This window comes from Puma concolor, chromosome D3 (assembly GCF_028749965.1).
Source record: "Puma concolor isolate L17-30 chromosome D3, mPumCon1.1.hap2, whole genome shotgun sequence".
In the NCBI taxonomy this organism is placed as follows: Eukaryota; Metazoa; Chordata; class Mammalia; order Carnivora; family Felidae; genus Puma; species Puma concolor.
The window spans coordinates 78,105,423-78,130,277 of NC_141678.1; the positions used below are offsets into that span (position 1 = coordinate 78,105,423).

Below are 24,855 nucleotides of genomic sequence, written 5' to 3' on the forward strand. Positions count from 1 at the left end.
GAAAGGCTAGTATTTTGTTTTGGTTTGGTTGGCTTTAGTTAAAGAGCGCTAAGTGTTTCCGAGGTAAATATTCCAAGTCTTTTGAGCACTTCCCTTTGAAAGGGAGCAAGCGTTAAGAGAAAGGAACCCGTGTACACCCTGGAAGACCGTGGCACAGCATGACAGCATGATTTGTTGGAAGCTAGTCTGTGGGGGAGGGATGGGAGTGACAGGAGAGGAAGACGAAGGAGGAGACCCAGGGGAGGCAAGAAAAAAGAGGACACACACACACACACACACACACAGATTGATTTAATGTCTCAAGGCTCTTTATTCATCCACCACTTTGTTCCCATGACATCACCAGTTCAGGCAAAGGGTGATGATGGTGAACGTGGAAATAGCCACAGCCTTCCCAGTTGCCCCCTGCCTCTCACGTCACCCCCTCAAGCCCAGTCTTCACGTGGCCTCTAGAATGATGCAAAGGGCTGGTGAAGTCCACCTTCCTGTCTCATTTCGTCCCTGCCACTGCCCCTTGGCCTTGAAGTGTCCAAAGGCCAAAGTCGATGGGGAGCATCAACAGTGTCCGGCTGCCCGGGAGTGAGAGGTTACGAGGTCTTTGCTTGCTCCTGAGCCTGAAGCCTGGGATCCCAGAGGGCTCCCTGACCTCCCACATCTTTTCCCAAGGGGCCTGGAGCCATGCTAGTGGTGAGAGAGGGCGAGACCCTCCCCTCTAAGAAAGGAAAGAGGAGAGGAAGTACCATTTGCGTTGTTTCCTCCTGTCTGTCCCAACGACCTTTAAGCAGATCTGTGTTCGGCGTCGCTCACGGATGAAACGTCACCCTGGGCCACACTTCATAACTTAAAAGGAAAGTATGTTCCCTCCTGGAAGGTGCTAGCTAAGCGCTCTACAGGGAACATTCAGAACATCGAGTTGTTGTCTATGGGTCTGTGGAGAGTGTATCGACATGGATTTTTCTGTGTTCGCTACACATAAGTATATGTTCTCGAAACGCTCCATAGGACTCTGGTCACCGCCCCCTCGACCCGGGTCCCTCCCGTCCCCTGCCTCGCCCCTTACATCACAGAACACTTCTGCTCTGCTGTCTGCTTCATTTCCGTGAAGGTGGCCTGGGCTTTCTCTTTTATGGTGTCCAAGTCCATGTTCTGGAGATTCTGGAGCTGCCCGAGAATAGAATCCTTGTCCTCTTCCTCCTCCTGGTCTTCGTCTACCATTTTCCGGAGATCTTCGGGCAAATCCACGTCATCTCCAGCCATCTGGATTTGGTTCTCATCCATTTCACTCTGTGCAAAAAACACAAACGCGGAGCTCGAGAAACCACGCGGAGGCAACTGAACCACCGAACGAACAGTAAAAGGAGCAGGAAGACCCTCCGCTGGGGATGAATGACGCGAATGGCACGCTCGGCTGTGTCTCCGCGGAGCCTGGGCTCGGTAGCAATCGTGGGGGCTGGGGGGGGGGCTGGTCGCCGCGCCCCTCCCTCTTTCGCTGCACCTTGGGCCGATCACGCGTCCCACAGCAGCGGTCCCCGGGCCCGCAGCATCAGCATCATCTAGGAACCTGTTAGAAAGCCAAACTCTGGGGCCCCGCCCCAGACCCCGCCCCCCCCACCCCGTCCCCCGAATCAGGAGCTCTTGGGTGGAGCCCAGCCTTGCGGGTTTTAAGAAGCCCTCCTTGTCCTGCGGTGCCAGCAAAGCCGGGGAATCACAGACCGACTGGTAGACTCTGCCTCAGGGCGGCTTTGCGAGCTTAAGCAGTCTGTGACTCAGTGGCCCTGGCTGTTCCCACCCTGGAGGGTGGGGGCTGGGCTCACCGCGGCCTGACCCGGCTCCGTCACCGTAGCAACTTCTGCTTGACCTTTGACCCTTCCCCCTCTTCTACTAGGCACAGAATCACGTCAAATTCAACCTTCCCCCCTTCGAACCCGGAAGTATGTCTGCCACATAGCCCTTGGTTATTAAGTGAATCGGCTGTGTCACGGCTGGTACTCAATCGTATTGTGCGACCGTCACAGTTTGCCTTACATGGTTCCTTTTGTGACTCCACGAGGGGCCGTTCCGCAGCGACGTATAGTGCGTGCCCCCTGGTCGTAGACATTCCTTTACCCCTTTGGCTGTGGGGCCTTTGTGTCTTAAGTAGAGAGAAAAATCCAAAGAAGAAGTTTCCCTGGGAAAGGTGAGGGTACTTTCTATGCCCAGATGGCTGTATCCGATGATTTCTGAGATCAGGTTGTAACAGGAAGCACACAGGGCGCCAGGGGCCCAGAAGATTACAGAGCATTAGAAAAGCGAAGGATGGGAAAGAGCTCAGCAGACTTTGGGGCTCTCCCACCTTGTCAGGCGGTGACCAAAGGGCATGCAAATTCACACAAAGATGAAATGATCGCTTAGGTCTTTTTTTTTAAGGGATATATCTCTTTATTTGAGAGAGAGAGCGAGACAGCGTGAGCAAGTGGGGGAGGGGCAGAGAAAGAGAGAGGGAGAGAGTCCCAAGCAGGCTCTGCACCGTCGGTGCGTAGCGCCCGATGCGGGGCTCGAACTCACGAACCGCAAGATCGTGACCCGAGCCGACCTCAAGAGTCAGCCGCTTCACTGAGCCACCCAGGTGCCCCACGAACGCTTAGTCTTCATCAGACCTCACCCATGTGATTTTAGAAAGATTTTGACACCTGCAGCTCTCCCGGATGGCGTGAAGGTCAACACCTGCAGGAGACTATGAATTCCCCTCGCCTGGGTGCTGAGAATAAACGACTGTAAACAGACATCGGTTGTCTCCGGGTACAAAGAGCCAGCCAGAGTGAGGTGTATGCTCTGTGCTCCATCGGTAAAGTGGATTTCCTGGGCCTTCTCCAGCTCTAGGGCCCCGTGGCTCCCTCCGAGTTCCTTCTTCTGGTTGGGTCTCTGGGCAGAGAGACGGCAAGCCGGGTTTGCAGAGACGCTTGAGAGGCTGACTTGGGATGCAGAAAGGACGTGCCCTTTGGGGGTACACCCTGAAGGCCTCTGGGAAGAGCCGCTCTCGGCCGCAGCCTCCCAAGGGCGAGAAGCCTCTCCCTGCACTTGGCCAGGCCTTGGCCCCTCAAAGCGCTTTAATGGATTAATTAGTTCCTCGTCAAACTGTTGTGGGGATTAATTAGTTAGTTAATCCGCAGGGGCTCCCAGCCAGTCCTCCATTTCTATTTATTTTTTATTTACCTACTCTAGAAGTTGCCTTTCTTGCTAATTACCCTCTGGGCGTTTTTTGCGGGGAGGAGAGGAAAGGCAGGACTTCAGCCTGGCCGTTCTCAGTTCGTGGAAATGCACGACCTCTCCCCTCTCTCACGCACCCCGAAATTTCCTGGGAATGCTGGCACCCCCCGCCCCTCTGGTTGGGAATGAGATCTCTATGGATGTCACCAGAGTCAAAACTGGCTGGAGAAGCCGCTGTGGCCTGGAGGGACAGGTAGCTAGAGGGGGGACAGGGACAGGTAGCTAGAGGGACCAAAGTGGGGTGGGCTGGCCAGTGGGTGCTCAGAGAGCCGGCCGGTGCATGAGGGCGGTTCCCTGCCTTCCTTTCACCCGGCGACTTCGTCATGCTGCCTCGGGGGGGAAGCTTTGGAACAGATTTTCCTTCGGGGAGGACTTTCAGGTTTATTCTCTCTTCATTCCTCTTGCCTGGGGCAGGCCGAGCAGTGGCGTTCGACTTTGCCTCACAACTCACAGAGGGGCTCTTGATTGGCACCTTCTACCAAAGCGTTTCTCAAAGTGGGGTCTCCAGGCCAGCAGCCTCGGCGGCTCCCGGGACCTTGTTAGAAATGTACATCCCCTGGGGCGCCTGGGTGGCTCAGTCGGTTAAGCATCCGACTTCGGCTCATGATCTCGCGGTGCGTGAGTTCGAGCCCCGCATTGGGCTCTCTGCTGTCAGCACAGAGCCCACTTTGGATCCTCTGTCCCCCTGTCTCTGCACCTCCCAAACTTGCTCGCTCTCTCTCTCTCAAAAACAAATAACCACTGAAAAAAAGAAAGAAAGAAATGCACATCTCAAGCCTCACCCAGACCTGCTGTGGGGGCGGGCCCAGCAATCTTCAACTTAGCAATTGCCCTCCCGGTGATTCTGGTGCATTGCTTAAGTTTAAGAACTCTCCTTCCCTTGAAGATAGGACTGTGACTCACTCATCTACACGTCTCAGAACCTAGCAGAGTGTCTGGCATGTAGACACAGACAGTAAATGTTTATCGAATGATTCAAGGAGCCTGTGGTCAGGGACTACAACAGCGTTAACAATCCTTAAACGCACAGGTCTGCCTTGCCGTAAAGAGCTCTATTTTCATAGCTGCTGACTTGCCTTTCCACTCCGTTGGGCCAGTGTGCCGGGAGGTCCACTGTCGGCTTGAGAATCAGATTGCCTGAGCGTGAGGGTTACCACCACCACTTATAGGCTGTGTGACCTTGGGCACCTTACACAACCTCTCTGAGCTTTACTTTCTTATCTGTAAATTGGGATTCTATTATTTGCCTTAGAATTGTAGAGGATTAATTAGATGACATCTGAATTATTAAGCAGTCAACCGGGGGTGGCTATTCATAAACAGGATAACTCCCAGGGGTGGGCTGCAGATTCGCATCGGATAACCGTGACTCCTGCCTATGGCGGTCAGCCTTATCAGAGCCCTTGCCCTCTTTGCACCTTCCCTCTGGCCTAGAAATGCACCCCCCCCCCTCGTTCCACAGTCACATTCCTGGAAGGCGGGGCCTATTTGTTTCCCTTTCTGCACAATGTCTTCCGTTCTGGGAGAAAGCTGCCAGGCTTCTCACCCTTTGCCAGACCCATGGGAATGTTTGTGGGAGCCGGCGGATGAGCACTGAAAGAGGTTCCAGGCTCACGACCAGCCCACCGTCCCCCCCATCCCTGGCTCCGTCCCTCCCTGGGAACCTTGTGCCATCAGGTTCCCAGTACTGGACCTCCTGCCCTCCTCATCAGGCTTAGCAGGACCCAGGAGCTCACTGCACTCTCCGGGGCACAGACCTGGTGAAGGGGCCTGAGAGGATCCAGAATACATTTAGGCCGGGAATTCGGGGTCCTGGGCAGCCCGAGTGTGGTCTAAAAGAGGGCCGTGGGCTCTGGGCGGGCCTGTCTCTTTGGCCCTAGAGACTTTTCACCCCATGTGAAAGAATAAAGTCCAAGGGACAGAGGGGAGCCCTCTAAAGCATGGCGCCCAAGGCGGGTGGCTCCGATTGTCCAGTCTAAAGGGAGTATTCGGTGTCATCAACGGCTATCGTCACCATCCTTCTAGAAGGACAATGCTATTGACCGTCTATCAGCAGCACGGTTGCTTCAGGTGACGATTCCAGCACTGGGATTGGTCTCCTTGGGTAATCGACTAAGGGTAGGACAACCAGGTGGGGCCGGCAGGGGCTAGAGGACAAAACGAAGCCCTTGGGAACCAAGCCTGGGCCCCGGCCTCATTAGTGCTGGGTCCTAACCACGTGAGCTGGCCCCAGACCTAGGACAGGCCAAGGGCGAGGGTCCTGTGTGTGAAAAGGGGTCTCCTGTGGCGGAATGACACGATTCCCCCCACCGCGGCCACCTATGGCAGTGAAAGACCTGGCTTCGAGTTCCTGTTTTGTCACTTGCCGGCCCCATGACCTTTCACAAGTCACCTTACCGCTTCCGATGCCCGGGGGAAGGGCCCTAGAGGATTACTGAGCAGATCGAAGGAGACGTGCCGTGACACGGTCCCCTAAGCTTCAAAGCCCTGGACGAGGGTGGCTGTGGTTATCAATATTTTTGAGAAAAAGGACAGTTTGCTCTCACAATCCCTGCTGAAAGGGTCCCCACGATAAAGAAGGCACGGACGGTGACGCAGAGCGGGGAGAGTATCGGCCCTGGAGAGAAAGATCCGAGCCAGAGCAAGCCATAGAAGAATAAATGAAATTTATACGGCGGCCCCTGTGCGGCCTTGTCTCCTGGCCTAATGAACCTCCCTGATGACGGGGCCTTGTCTGTAATCCAAGCAACAAATGGCTTGCATAGACTTTCTGCTGCCCACTGACAAATCAGCCTGGGGAGACCAGGGATATTTTGACACATCAAGGAAAGACAGTAATGCCTCCGCACACCCCCAGATGCAAGTTATAGACGGGATGAATCAGCTCCAGGCAGGGAAGGAGCCTGAGCCTGAGAACCACAGTGTGAACGAGTGAGCGAGCGAGTGAGTGAGTGAACCAGCCGACCGTTAGGGGCCAGACAAGCTACACTTTACTCCCAGAGGTTCTGTCTCAGAGGTCTTCTCATTTCTAGAAATCTTATCAATTTGGGATATCGTTTAATGCAGTTAAAAGCTAATTATTTTTGTGCCGGCTGGCCAGAAGCAGTTTTTAATCTCTTGGTTTTTAACCAGATTTATAATCTTAATTGCCAGTGCTGAATGCCCCATTATTTAAATAGCCCCACACCCTGTGACTGATTTCTGACCTCTCCCTGAAGGCTCAGCACCACCCTGGATTCACGCTGCGCCCTAGATTTTGACAAACTGGCCTTCACCTTGTACCAAACTGGAGATACGTTGACAAACGATCGTATCTTCAACAGTTAACCGTCAAAAAGCTGAGCGTTCACCACATTTTTCCAATGTAGGCAATCAGGGGGCGCCTGGGTGGCCCAGTTGGTTAAGGGTCTGACTGTTGATTTTTGGCTCCCGTCATGATCTCACGGTTTGTGAGTTCGAGCCCCACGTCCAGCTGTGTGCTGGCCGTGTGGAGCCTGCCTGGGATTCATTCTCTCTGCCCCTCCTCCACTCACTTTCTCTCTCTCTCTCTCTCTCTCTCTCAAAATAAATAAACATTAAAAAATAATCTAGTCAATCAAACCTGGATATATAGCAAATACCTGTTTGATTCTAGCCAGGTTTTATTTTGGTTTCGGTTTGTTTCTTTCTCTTTGGTCTACACAATTCCAAACAGCTAAGATTAATGGATTTCTTTGTCGAGTTGATCTAACACTAGATGTTTCCATCTCTGTGAGGACCACTGGCTGCCAGTCTTTACAAACCTCCTCTTACTGGCCTAGGTATGAGTAGAGGGGCTGTACTGGCTTCTAGGCAAGGAGACAGCCATCCCTCGTTCCTGTCCTGCTGGAACCTGAGACCCTGGGGGAGCGGGGTATAGATTAAAGAGCACAGCCAGTCCACAAACACCTCCATGGAAAATTAAAGTGAGCATGGCCTGCTTTGCCAAAGGTAAAGGGGTATTCGGGCCGGACCAGGAGGGAGGGAGGCGTGAGGCCCGGGGGGCCAGACTCTAGCAGACCCACTCACTCATCCTTGTTCTGAGCATTTGTCGCTGAAGGTCAGAGCCAAGTGTATGTTCTATCCCTTAGAACAGTGGTTCTCAACCCTCCCTGGGCCGCTGAATCCCGTGTGATGCCTAGAAAAATGGCTAGCACCCACCGCCAGAGGATTGGCTCCAATGGTCCGTGGCAGGGGCTTTGACGATACCATTTGTTAAATAATTTTTTTAAATGCTTATTTTTGAGAGAGAGACAGAGCGCGAGTGGGGGAGGGGCAGAGAGAGAGGAAGACACAAAGGCAGGCTCGGAAGCAGGCTCCAGGCTCCGAGCTGTCAGCACAGAGCCCGAGCGGGGCTGGAACCCACAAACCGAGAGATCATGACCTGAGCTGAAGTCAGATGTTTAACTGACCGAGCCACCCAGGTACTTCTAGGCGATATCATTTTTAAAACGTTTACCGGGTGATTCTCGTATCTGAGCAGCGTGGGGGATCTTGTCTGGGGTTTGCTAGCTGCTTCGTCCGTTGCACCAACGTCTTCCCTCCTCAGCCACTTGCACAGAGGGTGTGGATCTGACTTCTTCGGTTGAAAGGGTGCACACATATAGGACCCATACGGAATGGGAATTTCTAGACACCAACTGTGTGCATCTTCCACTTCTATCCCTTACAAAGGCATTGCCGAGGGGCTCAAGGAGATCCTAAAGGTCACCATCCAAGCCTCTCATTTTACAGAGGAGGAAACTGAGGTCTGGAGGGATAAAGAAACTTGCAGAAATGTCATTCAGCTGGTTAGGGGTTAGCAGCCTGCACTGCTGTGGCCGGTGGGGTCACATCGGCCTGGTGCCTTATCTTGCTTCGCCATTTACAGGCGGTGTGACCTTGGGAAACCCCTCTTCCTCTCCGCCCATCGCCCTCCCCACCAGGGCTCCCATCCGTGAAGGGGAAATAATATCTACCTCCCTTACAGGGGTGGGGGCTGTCAGGATCACCGGAGAATGCCGGCATGGCAGAGTGGGGTGTCCCACATTGCCGCTGTACCCATGTCCCCTGGCTCTTTCTCGCCTTCCCCATGTCCCCGCAGGACATTCAGTCCATGGCTCTTTCAAGGGCACGAGTAGACGGAGCAAACTGAGCTGGGAGAGGATGGGGAGGAGAAGGAAGGGAGGGCCCCTGGCCGGGCCTCGATGGCCTCCAGCCCCGCCCCCAGAAACAGCTGCTGGGGAGGGGGGGGGCAGTTTCCGAGTCTCAGACCCTGCTGGGCAGCCCAAGGGCTCCGGATCTGGAGGAGGCGGACAAAGGAAGGTCCACAGAATCCTCTCTTTTTTTAAGAGGCAAATTTTAAATTCCGTTCCAAGGGAGCCTCCAACGTGACATTAGTCTAAAGACAACTCCACCGATAGATTTTCTCCTATCTTCACCTTTATTCAAAATGAATGATGCCCTGAATAGAGCAGACCAACACCAGGTGTAACCAAATCATATAGCTCAGCAGGGGGCACAACATTATTTTTCAATGACTAACCTAGATTGACAATTCCGTTAATAGGATTAGGGTTCATTGTGGAACTGTTTTCTCTTATTAATTTGGCTTGACTTACATATACATTTTGAATTGGCTAGGGAGAGGGGCGCATTTGTTTTTAGAAAGCATCGTGTGGCTTTCTTTCAAACGCGTTACTTCCTCTCTTTGCAGACGTGTGGCATTTGAATTATAACACAGACTTTGTACTTTATACAGTTAGAATGTCTAACCCAGACTTGTTCTTTTCAGGAAGATTTATTTTTAATGTAACTCTTACAGCAGATAAATTCTTTCTGCTGTTTTCGATACTTGGATCTCTGTATTTTTTTTTCCCCCTGTTCCCAATAACATCCGACATTCGGCAAACATTTCGTGTGTGTAGGTGTGTGTGCACACACAATTCTACACGGCAGGCACCGTGCGAGGCGCTGCGGACAGAGATGAACAGCTCAGCCCCTTTGTTAAAGGGCACACAGTCCAGCAGGGGAGACTACCCAGGGTGGTAAGAACACGTAAGAGACGTGCACTCGGGGATGATGGGAGCGCGACAGGAAGGGCAGTGGGGAGAAGAGGGTCACAGAAGTTTCTAGAAGAAGTGGCACTAAGACCGAAGTCTTACACGGGAAGGAAAGGGGTCGCGGAGAGCAGAGTGGAGGGAGCAAAGCGGGAGGAAAGTCCAATCCGAGCAGGGAGTTGCAAGAGACGAGACCGGAAAGACAGGAGCCACTTAATGGCCTACAGGGCAAGGGATTGGGACTTGACTCTCGGAAGTTAGGATAAGGCTTTTTTTTTTTTTAACCAGGGGAGAAACAGGGTCAGATCTGCATCTTGGAAACCTCTGCCATTTTGAGGGGAAGAGCCACTGGTGAGCTGTTGTAGTAAGAGAGGTGAGAAATGCTGGGGCGCCTGGGTGGTTCAGTCGGTTGAGCGTCCGACTCTTGGTTTTGGCTCAGGTCGTGGTCTCGCGGTTGGTGGGTTTGAGCCTTGCATAGGGCTCAGTGCTGACAGAGTGGAGCCTGCTTGGGATTCTCTGTCTCCCTCTCTCTCTCTCTGCCCCTCTCCCACTTATGCTGTCTCTCTGACTGTCTCAAAATAAAAAGAAAGAAGAAAAGAAAGGACGAGGCCTGCCCTTGGGGATGAGCTGAACCTGGGGAATTGGCTGGAAGTGGGGGGTGGGGGGTGGCGAGGGGGCATCGGTGGAGATGGGGCCTCCAGGAGAAGCAGCTCTGGGGGAGAGCTGGCTGGTCTGTTCTGGATATGAGCCACGGCCAGACGCGGCAGTGAAATATAGAGACGAGGTAGGCTGCAGGAATGGCTTTGAGAGTCGTCCCACACAGACAGCTGGTAGCTGAAGGCCACAGCAAGACGCCGTCCCCTGGCCAGAGTGTGCAGATTCAGTGGGAAAAAGAGCAGACCTGGAATCTTCCAAAACCGGGGGGGGGGGGGGGGGCGGCAGACAGGGGAAGGCTAAGCCACGAAGAAGACACAGGAGAAACAGTTGCAGCGCAAGGCCTGGAAGCTGAGGAGAGAGAGGGCTTCTGGAGGAAGCGCTGGCCGAGGCGGCAGGAAGGGAAGAGAAACACAGAGGTGTCCCGAGAAAACGGTAGAGCCGCCTGCTGCTTCCAGACAGGCTACCCAGCATCCGAAGGAGGAAGGTTTCAGCGGAGCTGTGGGAACCAGTGACTCGGGGAAGGTACCTAGAAAGGACTGTTTGCTCAGCAGGTGCTAGCTGCTTGTTTTCCTTGGGAGAGATTTGCCCTTCTTTCTAAAGGAGAGACAACAGACATGGAAAAAGGACACCCCCTGAAGATACAGGACAGGGGGTGATCAGCCAAGCGAGACCCAAACCTAACGTGAGCATCATGGATTCCCGTGGGCGCCAGGAGTCCTCGGGGTACCTGTGATTTGAAAGCCGGAGGACGTGTCCACAGAGTGCACATGCAGGCAGTTTCTTATGAATACCTCGGATTCCTGCAGTTTGATCACTGCACTTATTTGCTTCTGTGATTCCTGCAATCATCGTCCAGGGCGCCAGGGTGGCTCAGTGGGTTAAGCGTCCGACTTCGGCTCAGGTCACGATCTCACATCTCATGAGATCGAGCCCCGCGTCGGGCTCTGTGCTGACAGCTCGGAGCCTGGAGCCTGCTTCGGATCCTGTGCCTCCCTCTCTCTCTCTGCCCCCTGTCCCACTCACTCTCTGTCCCTCTCTCTGAGAAATAAATAAACATTAAAAAAGTAATAATAATAAAAGGGGTCGTCCCAGGACCCGGGCGCAATAAATGGCATTGTCATTAGCAGTGACCGATGAGCTGGGAGAGGAGGCTTTTTACTGTGCCCTGGGGGGCTGGGCCCACATTCCTCCTTTTCCCAGTCCACATTTCCTCCCCCCACCAGTCAGCAATCAGTGAAACTCTTTCACGGGAAACGCCAGCCAAATAGTTGCTTTAGAAAATACGGTTCTAATTCCAAAATGTGACATAGTTATCCTCATTAGATCTGACAGCTCCCGGGAAGACATTTTCCTCAAATCTGCTCTCCGTTGGGCCTTGGTGAGGGGAAGGGCCCAGAACCGCCTCCTGCTGGCTGTGTGACTCCTGTGCCGGTGACCCTGGGGAATTGTGAATGAGGCACCCAGGGGGCATCCCTCGTTAGCTGGAAGACCTAGTGAATGTATCCAGCTCCCCGTGGACCGCTAATACCATTAGAATGGCTGCTTACCCAATATGGACTTTATAAGACAACACGGGGCTTAGCAGTCTGCACCTCGAGGGGAGGGAAAGGTTGTTATTAGGAGCTCAGGAAGGTCCTGGTGCCTCTTGCTTTCTGCCCAGCACTGCTTTCTTGTTGGACGGTTGTGTTCGTTCTCAAGGCCACCCTTCCGGGCGGAGATATGGTTTCGAGACGGTGGAGGGAGCATGGGACACAGAGAGCACTGGGTAGAAGAATCAGGAGGCTGGAGGTCTGTGTGGCACAGTAAGAGGTGTGACCTTGGGCAAGTCCCTTGATTTAAATGAGCTTTATGATTATGCAGTGACATGGGCTTTTTCAGACATGTGAAAAATAAGTTTAATGAAAATAGAAATACCATTCAGACACTGGGGTCAAGGAGCCGAGTACCAGGGGCGGTCCAGGAGCCCACACCTGCTCCAGAAGGAGAGCTTGGACAGGCGGGAGGTGTCCCACACCCGGAGGTTATGGCTGATTGTTAACAACGAGTAAAATCCTACAATTGGTAGGATTTGTCCTTACCAATGTCTTTTGATGACCTTTTTTTACAGTCGCCATGCCCTGCCTTCCATCCCCAGGACTTATAACTGGGGAGTTTGTACCCTTTGACCACCGTCACCCATTTCACCCACCCCACCCCCACCTCCGCCCACCTCTGACAACCACCAATCTCTTCTCTGTATGAGTTCTTCTTTTTTTTTTTTAGTTTTATTTAAAAAAATTTTTAATGTTTGTTCATTTTTCAGAGAGGCAGAGAGAGATAGTGCAAGCAGGGGAGGGGCAGACAGAGAGGGAGACACAGAATCGGAAGCAGGCTCCAGGCTCCCAGCTGTCAGCACAGAGCCCGACGCGGGGCTCGAACTCATGAACTGCGAGATCGTGACCTGACTGAGTCACTCAGGCGCCCTCGAGTTCTTTTTTTAAAAGATTCCACATACAAGTGAGATCATACAGTACTGTCTTTGTCTGACTTATTTCACTTAGGATAACACCCTCCCGGCCTATCTATGTGGTTGTAAACGGAAAGATTTCCATTTTTTAGAGCTGAATGATATATATGTACACACACACACACACAGCAGGATGGCTGGTTTTAATTCAGTACTCAGATAAGTAATTAATTAAGTGAAGTAATCAAGATGCCAAGCCCCACGAAGAGGATGTACATAACGATTAGGGGGTCTGTTGCCCCGTCTCTAGCCTGGCAGCTCCTGGCCGGGCCTCCCCTGCGGCTCCAAGGGTGTGGCGCTGGCCACCAGCCCCTCATTCCTTTCCCTGGGTCACTGGACACACTGCCGTGGCCTGGAGCTTTCCCAATCACAGCGATGCCCGGGGGCACTGCCGGAGGTTCCAGAGCCCCCTTGCTCCTCATGGGAACATCCAGGAGATAAAGACCTGAAACTTCAAGCCCCATTATGGTTTTGGGGTGGCATTCTAAAGGTTCCGGGAGTCCTTCTGCACAATCAAGGAACACCTAAGAGTTACATCCAGCTCCAAATATGGAGCAGCCCGGGCCCCTCCAGATAAGTTGGCCTGGTCCGGTAGAAGAATCCAAGCGCGGCTTTCAAGGCCCAGGGAAAGACTGCCCCCCACAGTGGTGATTTCCCCGACGTCAGGGCTGAATATTCCAATTCCTTCTCCTCGCCCTCAGTCACTGGCATTTCAAAATCCCTCTCCATCCTGCTGACCGCGGAGACGGCTAACACCAGTTTGTCTTCTGGCTCTCCGTCCTGGCGCACCACGGGAGGATCCCGCTGCTCGGACACTCCCCTCCCAGCCTGTCCCCACACGGGGCCCCTCACGGGCGCTTGCCACCTCCTGTTTTGTGACAGCTGCTCCTTGGAGAGCCCACCGGGCCCTTCCAGGGGCGCCAGCGCAGCAACCGCTTCACAATACAATGCACAATCTGGTCCTTAGCAGCAACCGAATAGACTCCCCCCCCTCAAAAAAAAAAAACTTCACGTCCATACATTTATTTCTGTCCCCCACCGCCAGGGTCCCTGCTACAACCCACAGACCGCGCGGAAGAACTGATCAGAGCGGCGGGGCCGTTCCCTGCGGCGGCGCGCGCGCGCGCGCGCGCTGCGTTAGGGACACCAGGGGGCGCGCGGGGCCCGGCTCCTGTCACCATAGGATTGGCCGCTCTGCACGGACAGGAAGCTGCCGGCCAGGGGCTGATCTCAGCCTGGCAAACGCGTCTGTCCCCCAGCGCATCCTTCTAACCCTGGGCAGGGGATCGGGTCCGGAAGGCCCGCTGCGCCCCGAGCCCGGATGGGGCGGGTGCGAGGGGAACGTGTGGCCTGTAACAGCCACGGGAGACGGAGGGGGTGTCCAAGGGTGGGGCTGGACTTCACCGGGTAAGGTGCCGCATCGACGTGGGGGCGTTTGTCACACCTGGCGACAACGGGACAAAGCGGAAGAGGAGAGCGGCGGGGTTGTAGGATACATTTTCTATTGATTACTGTTTTATGGGCAGTGTAATTGGGTTGGAATTTCCACGTGCTGTGCGAAAAGCAGGCAATTGCCCTGCTGGTATTTTTAGCATTTTTTTCACGCCACAGGTCTATCCTCACAACGTTGTGCAGCATCAGTCCATTTTCACAAAATGCAGCCATAATATCAAAGAGGGCCAGGGAGGCCCCCATCTGAAAGCAAACTGCAGGGAAAGAGTAAGTGTGGAACGCTTTCAAGGGATATCCTCATCTATTTCTTTGGATTGTATTTGGAATTTAGTAGCGGCTCCCAGGTCCCGGGTGAAGCCATCAGACGACCCAGGAGGGGGAGAGGCCGGGTGTCTGCCGGGCTTTGGGTGGGATTCACTGAACTCCTGAGCAGTACAGGCCGCCCCCAAAGCCTTCACGCAGGTTTAAGCCACAAAACTGCGCTTAAACTTTGGGGACACCTCGAACGCTGAGAGTAGCGATCGCAGAGACCTTGGGGGGCCAGAGGGAGCTGTGCTCAAACCCTTTCGTAAGGCACGCTTTTTCGTGGCTGAGAGGCCGACGTTCCCATCCCGGTTCCGTCGGTCAGTAGCTGTGGGTTTTTGCCAAGCAACCTGACCCCCCCGGGGGGCCGCAGTTCCCTCATGTCTAAAAAGAGACAGTGACATTAGATTCTTAGGTGAGCTCATAGGTCTTTCTCGGGGTCGAAGAAAAAAAATCAGGTGGGGTCTCACACGCATTATACATTTGAAGCAGCTATGGGAAAGGGGGGTATATGAGCCTTGGTAAACCACGCAATGAAAGATCCTGGGCTCCACTGTTGACAATTTCTTGACTTCTTCTCGCTCCCGCATCCCACCCCCAGCTGGTTTCAGGGAGCAGAAGCCTGTGCAGATACAGTCACTGCCACTCCCCTGGGCCTGATTCTCTCCAGAGAGGATATGAACGTGCACATTTCGTGGCTTATAATTCTGTCCTCTTTTTATAGCTTTTGTTGGGAGAGGCTCTTGTCCCAAGGGATAGCGTGACTCAGGCATCTGGTACTTATTTTTTCTTTGAAGACCGTCAGGGCCATGCTGCTGAGCCTTGCGTGAGGTGCTCATCCCTGAGGCTCTGGAAATGAGCAAGACCGTTGAGACCTCCGTGGGGAGAAAGCAAGCAGAAGCTCAGATTCTTGACCTCGAGTTGTTGCACCGTTTGCACATATCAGTGTGCTTCCGCGAGGTCTTTGAGACCCCCAGCTCTTATTAGGAAGACATAAGACTTCTGGGCATAGAGATAATTACAGCGAAATAAGAGCTGTCCTCTGTTGAGCTCTTTCCTTTAGGCAGGTGGCTGTACGAGGTCCTTTACGCGATGTTAGCTCAGACAAAGACTTTGTGAAGCAGGTGTCATTGTCTCCATTTTACAGATGAGGAAACTGAGGCCCAGATATTTTAAAAAGCCATCTGAGGTTGCACCGGACTTAAAACCCGGTTCTCCTCAAGACGGCCAGTGCTGTCCCTGGAGCTTTGGATAATCCACTAGACAATGGGAGTGGCGGGGACCGTGTCTAGTGCCCCACTCTTCCAAGATGCAAGCACAACGCAAAAAAGCATGAGGCCGGAATCAGGGAGGCAAAAAGCAAAGACGCGCTTTTCAAAATTCGATGGTTGCTGTGAAAATGTTTAAATCTCACTGTGAGTTTTCCTTCCCTCTGTGAGAGCAGAACATGGTTCGTAGGGCATCTAAGGGGCCAGTCTCCCCCACAAGTTGGGGCTAAATTTAACTCTTGGGTGACTTCAGCACTGACCTTGCAGGGACAGCCAAGCTCTCTCTCCCCCTTCGATTAGTGCTTGTAGCTTCTGAAGTCAGCTTTCGGGGGACCCGCAGGGGACCCATGGGAGCCGTGCATCTGAGCCTGCCGTAACATGGCCACACATTCTCTTCCCATCCGTAAACCAGGACTTGACCAGAATCTACAGGTGTTCGTTCTCACCGCCAGCACCGAGATGGATAGACGCCTAGTGCGGGGTGATGACATCACCTCCATAAAGAAGGAACAGACCGTTCCTTTGAAATACAGGCAGAATATGGTAGAAGGTCTTGGGCTCTGCCTTTCCTGCCTGTGTGGCCTTTGGCAGGACGGACTGACCTCCTCCATGCTTCTGCTTCCTCTACCATAAAACGGAGGTGATAATAGAACCACCCCAGAGGACTGTTCGAGGATTAAATGGGTTGATATGCACGCAGCCCATAGAACATTATCATGTGACACATTATTTTGTGTTATCAAATACCAGCGACATTAAATACCAGTGATTATACCCTCCTTGTGTATTTACACAGAGAAGTTCTATAATCTTTACATAAATTTACATAAAAATAGCATTTGTGGCTTTTAGCTCCATTTGGTTGAGACAAAATGGAAGTTTATAGAGGTGAGATGATTGGAATCTACTTTTCATGAACTCCAAGTTCAATGCTCTTTCACGACATCAAACACCTTAACGAGGACAAACAAATGTGTGTATGTGTGTGTGTGTGTATTCATGAATGTGACCCTTTGCCGATAATCAAACATTCTCCATGTGCTAGTATCTCAGAAATTATTGGATGCTTACTGTGTATAGAGCGTCTCACCTTTGGGAGCCTGTACTTTTCTCTGAGATGGACTCTGAGGCATGCCCTCTCTGCCTTTTTTTGTGTGAATGCGGCATCTCTTTCCATCCTAAAAGTAAAAGAATAGAATAAGCCATCAAAGGATAGACAGAGCTACGGACATTCCCACCAGACGTGGAGATAAACCTTCCTACGCCCCCAAACATCTGCCTCTCTTTCTATCATCATTCTACTGTCATAACTCACTGCAGACCCCTAAATCCCAACGGCAGCTTGGTTCTGGGAATCTCTTTAGGATGCAGCCCAGAGAGGGGCAGAGTGGTTATGCCTAGTGTATGGTTGACCTCAAGGTGCTGCTCTAGATACGACTTGGGGCCACGAACATCAGAATCACCTGAGTGCCTGTTAAGAATGCAGCTTCCTGGGTCTGATCTCACACTGACTCCTCAGAATCCCTGGGGGCGCAGATGAGGGGAATGTATGTTTTTAACAAGCTCCCTGAATGATCCTTCTTCAAGTGAAAAAACAGCGTCGCAGAATCCTGGGCTGGGGGGTCCTTGGAGGCACGTGGGATTTAGGGATCTATAGAAAGCCATTTCCCTTCATTGTCACCCCTTCTGGACCCCAATTTTTGTACAGCGTTCCCTTCCCTGTTTGGAAGGAGGCGTCCCCAAATAAGGTAGGGTAGATTTCCATAATGCTCTGGGGACCACCTACTTGGACTTGGGCTTATGCTGGTTTGAAATGGACTTCCTTGCTCAGGATGACCTCGACAGAAGCAGCCAGCTTTGGGGATGTCTCCAAAGCTCACAGTGACTGCCTCCCCTCCCAGCTGCCCAGAGACGGGCATCACTAGGGGCTAGATTTATACGCCAGCCCTGCTCTCTGACCGTATTGAATTGGCCCAAGCTGAGTGAAATCTTTTCTCCGGGATCTCTGGGACTGAGAAAGACACATTCGCAGTGTGGCTGGAACAGGTGAACTTGGAGGCCGTGGGCCACCATTGTCCCCAGTCCACCCGGTCTGGGTGGCCCAGGGGGAGCTGACCACTGAGAAGAAAGAACAGAGCAGCCAGGCAGCCACAGGAGCAACGGCAGGAGCCAGGAAAGAGCTCGTGGCTGGCTTCCCACCTTATTCTGGTTCCTAGGTTAGGCCCGTGTGAGGCCTGGCGGGGTAAGGCATTATTTGCACGAAAAGGAATTCTGTTTTCCTTTTCAGGTGGCTAAATTGGCTTCTATTTCTTCCCTTCACGTTTGGAAATCATCTTAACCATCACACAGAAGGCGGCCTGAAGGAGGGGCTGATCTGAAGCCATCCGATTAAATGACTGACCCCCGGGCCCTGGGCGCAGGCCCTCCCTGAGCTCACTGCCCGTCTCCAAAGGTCGGGCCCAGGGTGGGCACCCGACAACACAGGCTTCCATATTCTGCCTTTGGAGGGGGAAACAGGATAAGCGACTTGCCCGAGAGATCCGAGAGCCGGGGCTTGGGCAGAAGCAGATCTTTTCTCCCCAGTATTTCACTGTGAAAACTTTCAAGCGTACAGAAAAGTCGAAAGCGTTTTACGGCGAAACGCGTATATTCGCCATCTATAGTCTACAGTTAGCATCTTTACTATACACGTTTTATTACATACTCATCCCTGTCTCTACCCGGTCATTTACCCATTTTATTTTTTGGTACGTTTCAAAGCTGTAGACATCGGTACTGTTTCCTGCAAACACTTCAGCACGCAATGCCGTTAACCACAGCTATGCATTTGTTGGTAGTTTTATTTTTTTTTTCCTTTAAGTAAAATTTGTCTACAATTAAGTGCACAGACCTTGATTGCTGGTGAATTTTATGTGGCAACTTGACTCAAGACACAAGGTGCCCAGATTAAACGTGGTGTCTGGGGGTGTCTGGGAGGGTGTTTCCAAAAGAGATCAGCACTCGAATTGATGGACTGAATAAAGCAGATTGGCCCTCCTTGGCGTGGGGGGGGGGGGGGATAGCATCCAATCCATGGAGGGCTTGACTAAAACGAAAAGGCAGAGGAAGGGAGAGTTCTCTCCTTCTCCGTCCGTCTGTCTGCTTGGGCCGAGATCTCAATCTTCTCCTGCCCTTGATTAGGACTTACACCATCAGAGTTCGGGACTTTCCCAGGCCTCCCAGCAACTTTCCCAGGCCTCCAGCTTGCAGACAGCAGATGGTGGGACTTCTCAGCCTCCGTCATCATGTGAGCCAATCCTGATCATCAATCTCACGTACCCACATATACCTGTGCGTGTATGCGTATGTATATTTCTCCTGTTGGTTCCGTTTCTGTGTGTAACCCAAGCCCCTATTAAGACATGAAAAACATTGCTATCACCTGAGAAATTTCTCTCATCCCCAGCGAATACCTGCTCCCCTGTCACTGTCCTTTATCCACCACAGATTGGTTTTGCCTGTTCTAGAACTTTTTATAAATGGAGCCATATACTATGCCTTCTTTGGCAGAGCATACAAAACTTTTGAGATCCATCCAGGTGGTGGTATTTAGCGGTGGATTGTTCCTTTTCATTCCTGAGTGCATTTGTCCTCTATGAATATGTCATGTTGGTTTATTCATTCTCCTGTGAACGGACTTGCAGTTTGGCCAACATTTGGTATTGTGTCTTCTTAATTTTAGCCATTCTGGTGTGTGTCGTGGTACTTTAGTGTGATTTTCATTTTCATTTTCATGATGACTAATGAGATCAGGTGGGTTTTTTTTTTTTTTTAATGTACTATTTGGCCATTTGTGAATCTTTGTGAAGTGTTTGTTCTTTTGCCCATTTTGTTTTGTTTTTATTACTGAGTTGTAGAAATTCTTTACGTATTCTCGATCCCAGCCCTCTGTCAGATATGTTTTGCAAATATTTTTCTCCGTCTGTGACTTGCCTACAAATATTTTCTTAATGGGGTCTTTTGATGTACAAGAATTTTCAATTTTGATAAAGCCTACATCATTTAAAAATTTTATGGCTATTGCTTTCAGAGTCCTGTTTAAGAAATCTTTGCCTACTTTCAAGTTGCAAAGGTATTGTTTTTCTCCTAAGTGCTTTATGATTTTAGCTTTTATATTTAGTTCTGTGATGCCTATCAAAGTTCGAGTAACAAATGGTCGCACAGAAATGACCGTACCACAACAAAGGTAAAGGGACATTTTACTATTGAGAGAGATGGTGGGGGGTTGCGGGGGGTAAATGGACTGTTGTTGCGTTCTAGGTGATGAAGCTATTGAAAACTCAAGGAACAGGGGCGCCTGGGTGGCTCAGTCGGTTGGGTGTCCGACTTCGGTTCAGGTCATGATCTCACAGTCTGTGAGTTCAAGCCCCGTGTCGGGCTCTGTGCTGACCGCTCAGAGCCTGGAGCCTGGTTCGGATTCTGTGTCTCCCTCTCTCTCTCTCTGCCTCTCCCCTGCTCATGCTCTGTCTCTCTCTATCTCAAAAATAAATTTAAAAATTTTAAAAAAGAAAAAAAAAAAAAAAGAAAACTCAAGCAACAGACCGGAAGCCGTGCTTCTTGCCAGAGAGAAGCAGGCTGGCCCCATTGGCCTGCTACCATTTCTTAAACTGTGCGACTACATAAATGGATGATATTCACACACACACACACACACACAGCCACGTAGTTGGCAAATAACCCAACCCACGGGATTGACCACACCATTAGGGCATTCTGGCCTTTTCTCTATCCAGATAACTTAGGGACACCGGGACATGAGTTAACACACAAATGCCGAGTCTGTGACCAGGCCTGTTGCTTGGACGTCTTAAATGATTATTTCCATGATCAGATGTCTAGTCTAAGTTTCTGACAGGTTGCTTTGTATTAGCTCACTTGAGCTGAGAACATTAGGTGCGACTGTTCTATTTCTGTTTCTTCATTATCCTTGTGTCATGTTTGTCTGTCTCCACACCCCCCCACACCCCCCAACCCCCCACCCCCCGCCGCAGGCGAATCTAGCCTACACTCTAGGGATGCTTTTCTTTGGTCTGAGCTTCATCTCAGTGCCAACACAGTGGTGGCAGTGGCGTTTATTATTATTTCTTTGACTTCAATTAACTGCAGAGCCCAGCATAATACATTCTAGGTAGGTTTATAAGCTACGATTTCTTTCAAAAAAGAATTCAGTAGACAAGGTTTCCATTAAATGTAGGCCTTTAGGGGCGCCTGGGTGGCTCAGTCAGTTAAGCGTCCCACTTCGGCTCAGGTCATGATCTCGCGGTCCGTGAGTTCGAGCCCCGCGTCGGGTTCCGTGCTGACAGCTCGGAGCCTGGAGCCTGCTTCCGATTCTGTGTCTCCCTCTCTCTCTGCTCCTCCCCTGCTCACACTCTCTTTCTCTCTCTCAAAAATAAACATTAAAAATAATAATAAATAAATGTAGGCCTTTGTCCTTGTTAGTCAGGTTCCTCTAAGTCATTAACCTTTCACCTATAATCATCTTAGCAAAAGGACTTAGGCAACTATTACGTAAGGGATCGTTAGCAAAAGGGCCAGGATGGCAGCAAGAGATACTCTTATTAAATGAGACATTCTTTTTTTTTTTTTTTTTTTTTTTTAAATAGGCTCCATGCCCGATGTGGGGGCTTGAACTCACGACCCCGAGATCAAGAGTTGCATGCTCAACTGACTGAGCCAGCCAGGCGCCTGAGAAATACTTTTACTAAATACTTTTTTTTTTTTTTTAATTTTTTTTTTCAACGTTTATTTATTTTTGGGACAGAGAGAGACAGAGCATGAACGGGGGAGGGGCAGAGAGAGAGGGAGACACAGAATCGGAAACAGGCTCCAGGCTCTGAGCCATCAGCCCAGAGCCCGACGCGGGGCTCGAACTCATGGACCGCGAGATCGTGACCTGGCTGAAGTCGGACGCTTAACCGACTGCGCCACCCAGGCGCCCCACTAAATACTTTTTAAAAAAAATGGGCATTTAACTTCAAGCTCGGGCTTTAATTCTTTGTTGTTATTAAGGGTCTTAAATGGATTCTACCTTAAATTCTAAAAAAATTACATACAGATTATGCTTAAAGACCAGTCTGCAGCAGTGAAAAATTGGTGGTGGGATTCACATTCCGTAACGCCCAGCTAAAATGTTACTGATGTTTTATTTTTACTTTTTTATTTTTATTTTATATAGCCAGGGGAATGCCATGTTCTGGAGGTACATGGCTGAAGTACTTAGGGGTAAAGCATCATGATGTTGGCAATTTACTTTAAAAATGGTTCTGTCTAGGGGCACCGGGGTGGCTCAGTCGGTTGAGCGCCCAACTTCGGCTCAGGTCATGATCTCACGGTCCGTGAGTTCGAGCCCCGTGTCAGGCTCTGTGCTGACGGCTCAGAGCCTGGAGCCTGCTTCGGCTTCTGTGTCTCCCTCTCTCTCTGTCCCTCTCCCACTTGTGCTCTGTCTCTCTCTGTCTCTCAAAAGATAAATAAACATTAAAAGCATTCAAAAATTAAAAACACCAAAACCATTAAAAAATGGTTCTATCCATCCAACTAATCATCTATAAGCAAATATAACAAAATGTTAACTGTTGACCTTTTTCGGAGGTTTATGTGGATATTCATCATTCTGTTCTACTTTTCTGTAGCTTTAAAATCTTCATAATAAACAGTCTGCAAAGTTACCCACAGTCTTTGGGAAGCCAAGTCTTAGGACATAATCACCATGTTGTGCTTTCTAGCGTTTAAAAAAAGATTAAAAAAAAAGATTGTGCTGCGTGTGCCTCTTCCAGGAGCAAAGCTTTCTTACAGTTTGAAAGCTTTCTACGCGCTAGGAGGGTGAGTTTGGGCAAGACCGTAGAAACAGGCTCACAGTTCGTCATCTGAGCACTTCGGCTGAGGCTAATTAAAACGAACCTTGACCAGAGCAAACGTTAAGCCGCTTTAAGAACGACACATAGATTCATTTATTATTGTTCACTGCCATCCCTACCGGTAGGACACAGTAACTGCTGAGGCTGGGAAATCGGTCCCTGAACAGAACATTCCTTCCTAAGGCTAGAGGCAAACAGCACGAGAAAAGGCGTCTAAAAAAGCAAAGACAAAGAAACCGGGAAGCCCGAAGAAGGTATGGCCAGAATCCATCGCTTTAGGCTCTTAAAGGGAAACGAAGCCCCGCGTACTCACTTCTCCTCAATCATTTGCTTTTGGTACTCCTCATATTCCTCTCTAGTCATGCCTTGAGCTGCTGCAGGATCGGAGGTCCCTCCTTCTTCTTTTTTTTCTTCAGACCCGCCACCAAATCCTAAGTTCTTTACCTGGTTGCTGATCATAGTTTTCATAAAGAAAGCCATCGTTTCTGCTCCAGAAAGATCAAGGCAAAACTCAGGCAGAACCCGAAGGCAAATGAACAAGCAGACAAAGACAAAACTCTCCAAATCTCAACGACGGCAACACGTTCAAGAGCGAGGGACTCTGCACAGCCTCATCTGCTCAAGGGCATGATGGCAGGGAAGAGCGGTACTCGGGCGGTAAGCTGGATTAAAGAGATGAACTCCTTAATACAGGGAGGCAGATGGTTCAGATTACTAAAGCACACCATCAGATGCAACCGACCACTTTCTGAATTAATACACGAGGCTAATTCCAGAGGCAAAAAAAAAAAAAAAAAAAATCCTTCACGCTATCTACCCATTTCTCAATTTGAAATCATTGAGCGCAGCAGGGCTTGGGCGAGAGTCTCGTTCCGATTAATCAAAGCTGACCGATGACGCGCCTGCAATGGAATTTCCAAACTCCAGTCCCGGAGCACCACATCCTGTTGAAAACGGAGTCCGGTGAGACTCAAAACCCAAAATGCTTCATTAAGCAAAAATAATCCTTTGATCCGTCATTTTATCTCATCGGACTCTAAGTACCATGCGAGGATTTGCCTTTTGGTTTGCCTGAATTCTGTGCTGCCTCAGTGGTTACCGGGTCCCATACAGAAACACCCAGGCGAGGCGAGTCTAAAGGGCGAGAGGGCGGGCCCTTCACTGGAAGGAAGACCTGGGACATCACCTTAGCCTTCTCCTGCCCAGAGGTGTTACTCTTCTGCTTGGAAACGTGGCACCACTTTCAGGGCTTGAGCCCAGAAGGTGAGCACAGTGCGAGTTAAATCATCCCCGTGTGACGGGGCCACCTTTCCCCCTTACATACAGCCCACTCCCTGGACACTCTGTTTACACTGGCTGGTGGACTTGGGTAAAACTTTTGACACGGTTTTCTAACACGCAGCAGATTCTCAATGGCCATGGTTTTCTTCAGGTCAAGGGAGGAATGGAATACGGCTAAGGCTTTAATCTGTTAGTATCTTTCTAATTAAAGCACTCCAGGAGGAGGTGGGACGGCGAAGAGGTGGGGACTCTTTGTAACCTGTGCTGATCATTTTATCTGTGGGCACGAGCCCTCTCGGGAAATGGGTCCCCTACATTGTACACAGAATGGTAGGATCTGGATTTTTGCCTAAAATGCTCGCTTTTATATATTCTAAGATGGGTTGTCTTTTACGGACTTATTTAAAGATGTTGCCAGAAGGGTCTCAATCTGGAAGACTGACAAAAGGTTCGGAATGAAACAGGAACCGTACTGAGTGCCTGGCTTGAGAACGTGCATTCGTACCGGCTCCTTTCACTTAAAAAAATTTTTTTTTTTTTAATTTTTTTTTTCAACGTTTTTATTTTATTTTTTTGGGACAGAGAGAGACAGAGCATGAACGGGCGAGGGGCAGAGAGAGAGGGAGACACAGAATCGGAAACAGGCTCCAGGCTCTGAGCCATCAGCCCAGAGCCCGACGCGGGGCTCGAACTCACGGACCGTGAGATCGTGACCTGGCTGAAGTCGGACTCTTAACCGACTGCGCCACCCAGGCGCCCCTAAAAAATTTTTTATAATGTTAATGTTATTTTTGAGAGACAGAGACAGAGAGTGAACAGAGGAGGGGCGGAGAGAGCGGGAGGCACAGAATCGGAAGCAGGCTCCAGGCTCCGAGCCGTCAGCCCAGAGCCCGACGCGGGGCTCGAACCCACGAACCGTGAGATCGTGACCCGAGCGGAAGTCGGACGCTCAGCCGACTGAGCCACCGAGGCACGCCCACTTCCACTTTTAGATGCACTGCTTGGAGCTCAATGCATTCGGCCCACTGCCTCTCCATTTCCATTTCTAACCCGTTTCCTCAGTGGAGGGGGGTATTGGACACTTCAGCTGACGGGGGAAAAGCCACTGCCTGGGATTCTGTCCCTTTTCCCAGTCCAGCGCAGCTCTCCTTTAGACAACATGGCAGTGTTTCCGATTAAAAACCACTTCTATT

At 50.9% G+C, this 24,855-nt stretch overlaps 1 protein-coding gene and 1 long non-coding RNA gene across 2 annotated transcripts; both read right to left on the reverse strand.

Moving 5' to 3' along the window:
* Positions 1-290: 290 nt before the first annotated feature.
* CPLX4 (complexin 4) lies at positions 291-23,076 on the reverse strand. The gene is made up of 3 exons (XM_025931362.2): positions 22,695-23,076; positions 16,579-16,666; positions 291-1,284 (listed from the first exon to the last, which is right to left on the reverse strand). Exons 1-3 carry the CDS (start codon positions 22,859-22,861, stop codon positions 1,057-1,059), a joined length of 483 nt encoding a protein of 160 aa, XP_025787147.1. The 5' UTR covers positions 22,862-23,076; the 3' UTR covers positions 291-1,056.
* LOC147575650 (uncharacterized) lies at positions 19,268-22,688 on the reverse strand. The gene is made up of 2 exons (XR_015242599.1): positions 21,476-22,688; positions 19,268-21,235 (listed from the first exon to the last, which is right to left on the reverse strand). It is a non-coding gene; the product is annotated as an uncharacterized LOC147575650 (long non-coding RNA).
* Positions 23,077-24,855: the final 1,779 nt, after the last annotated feature.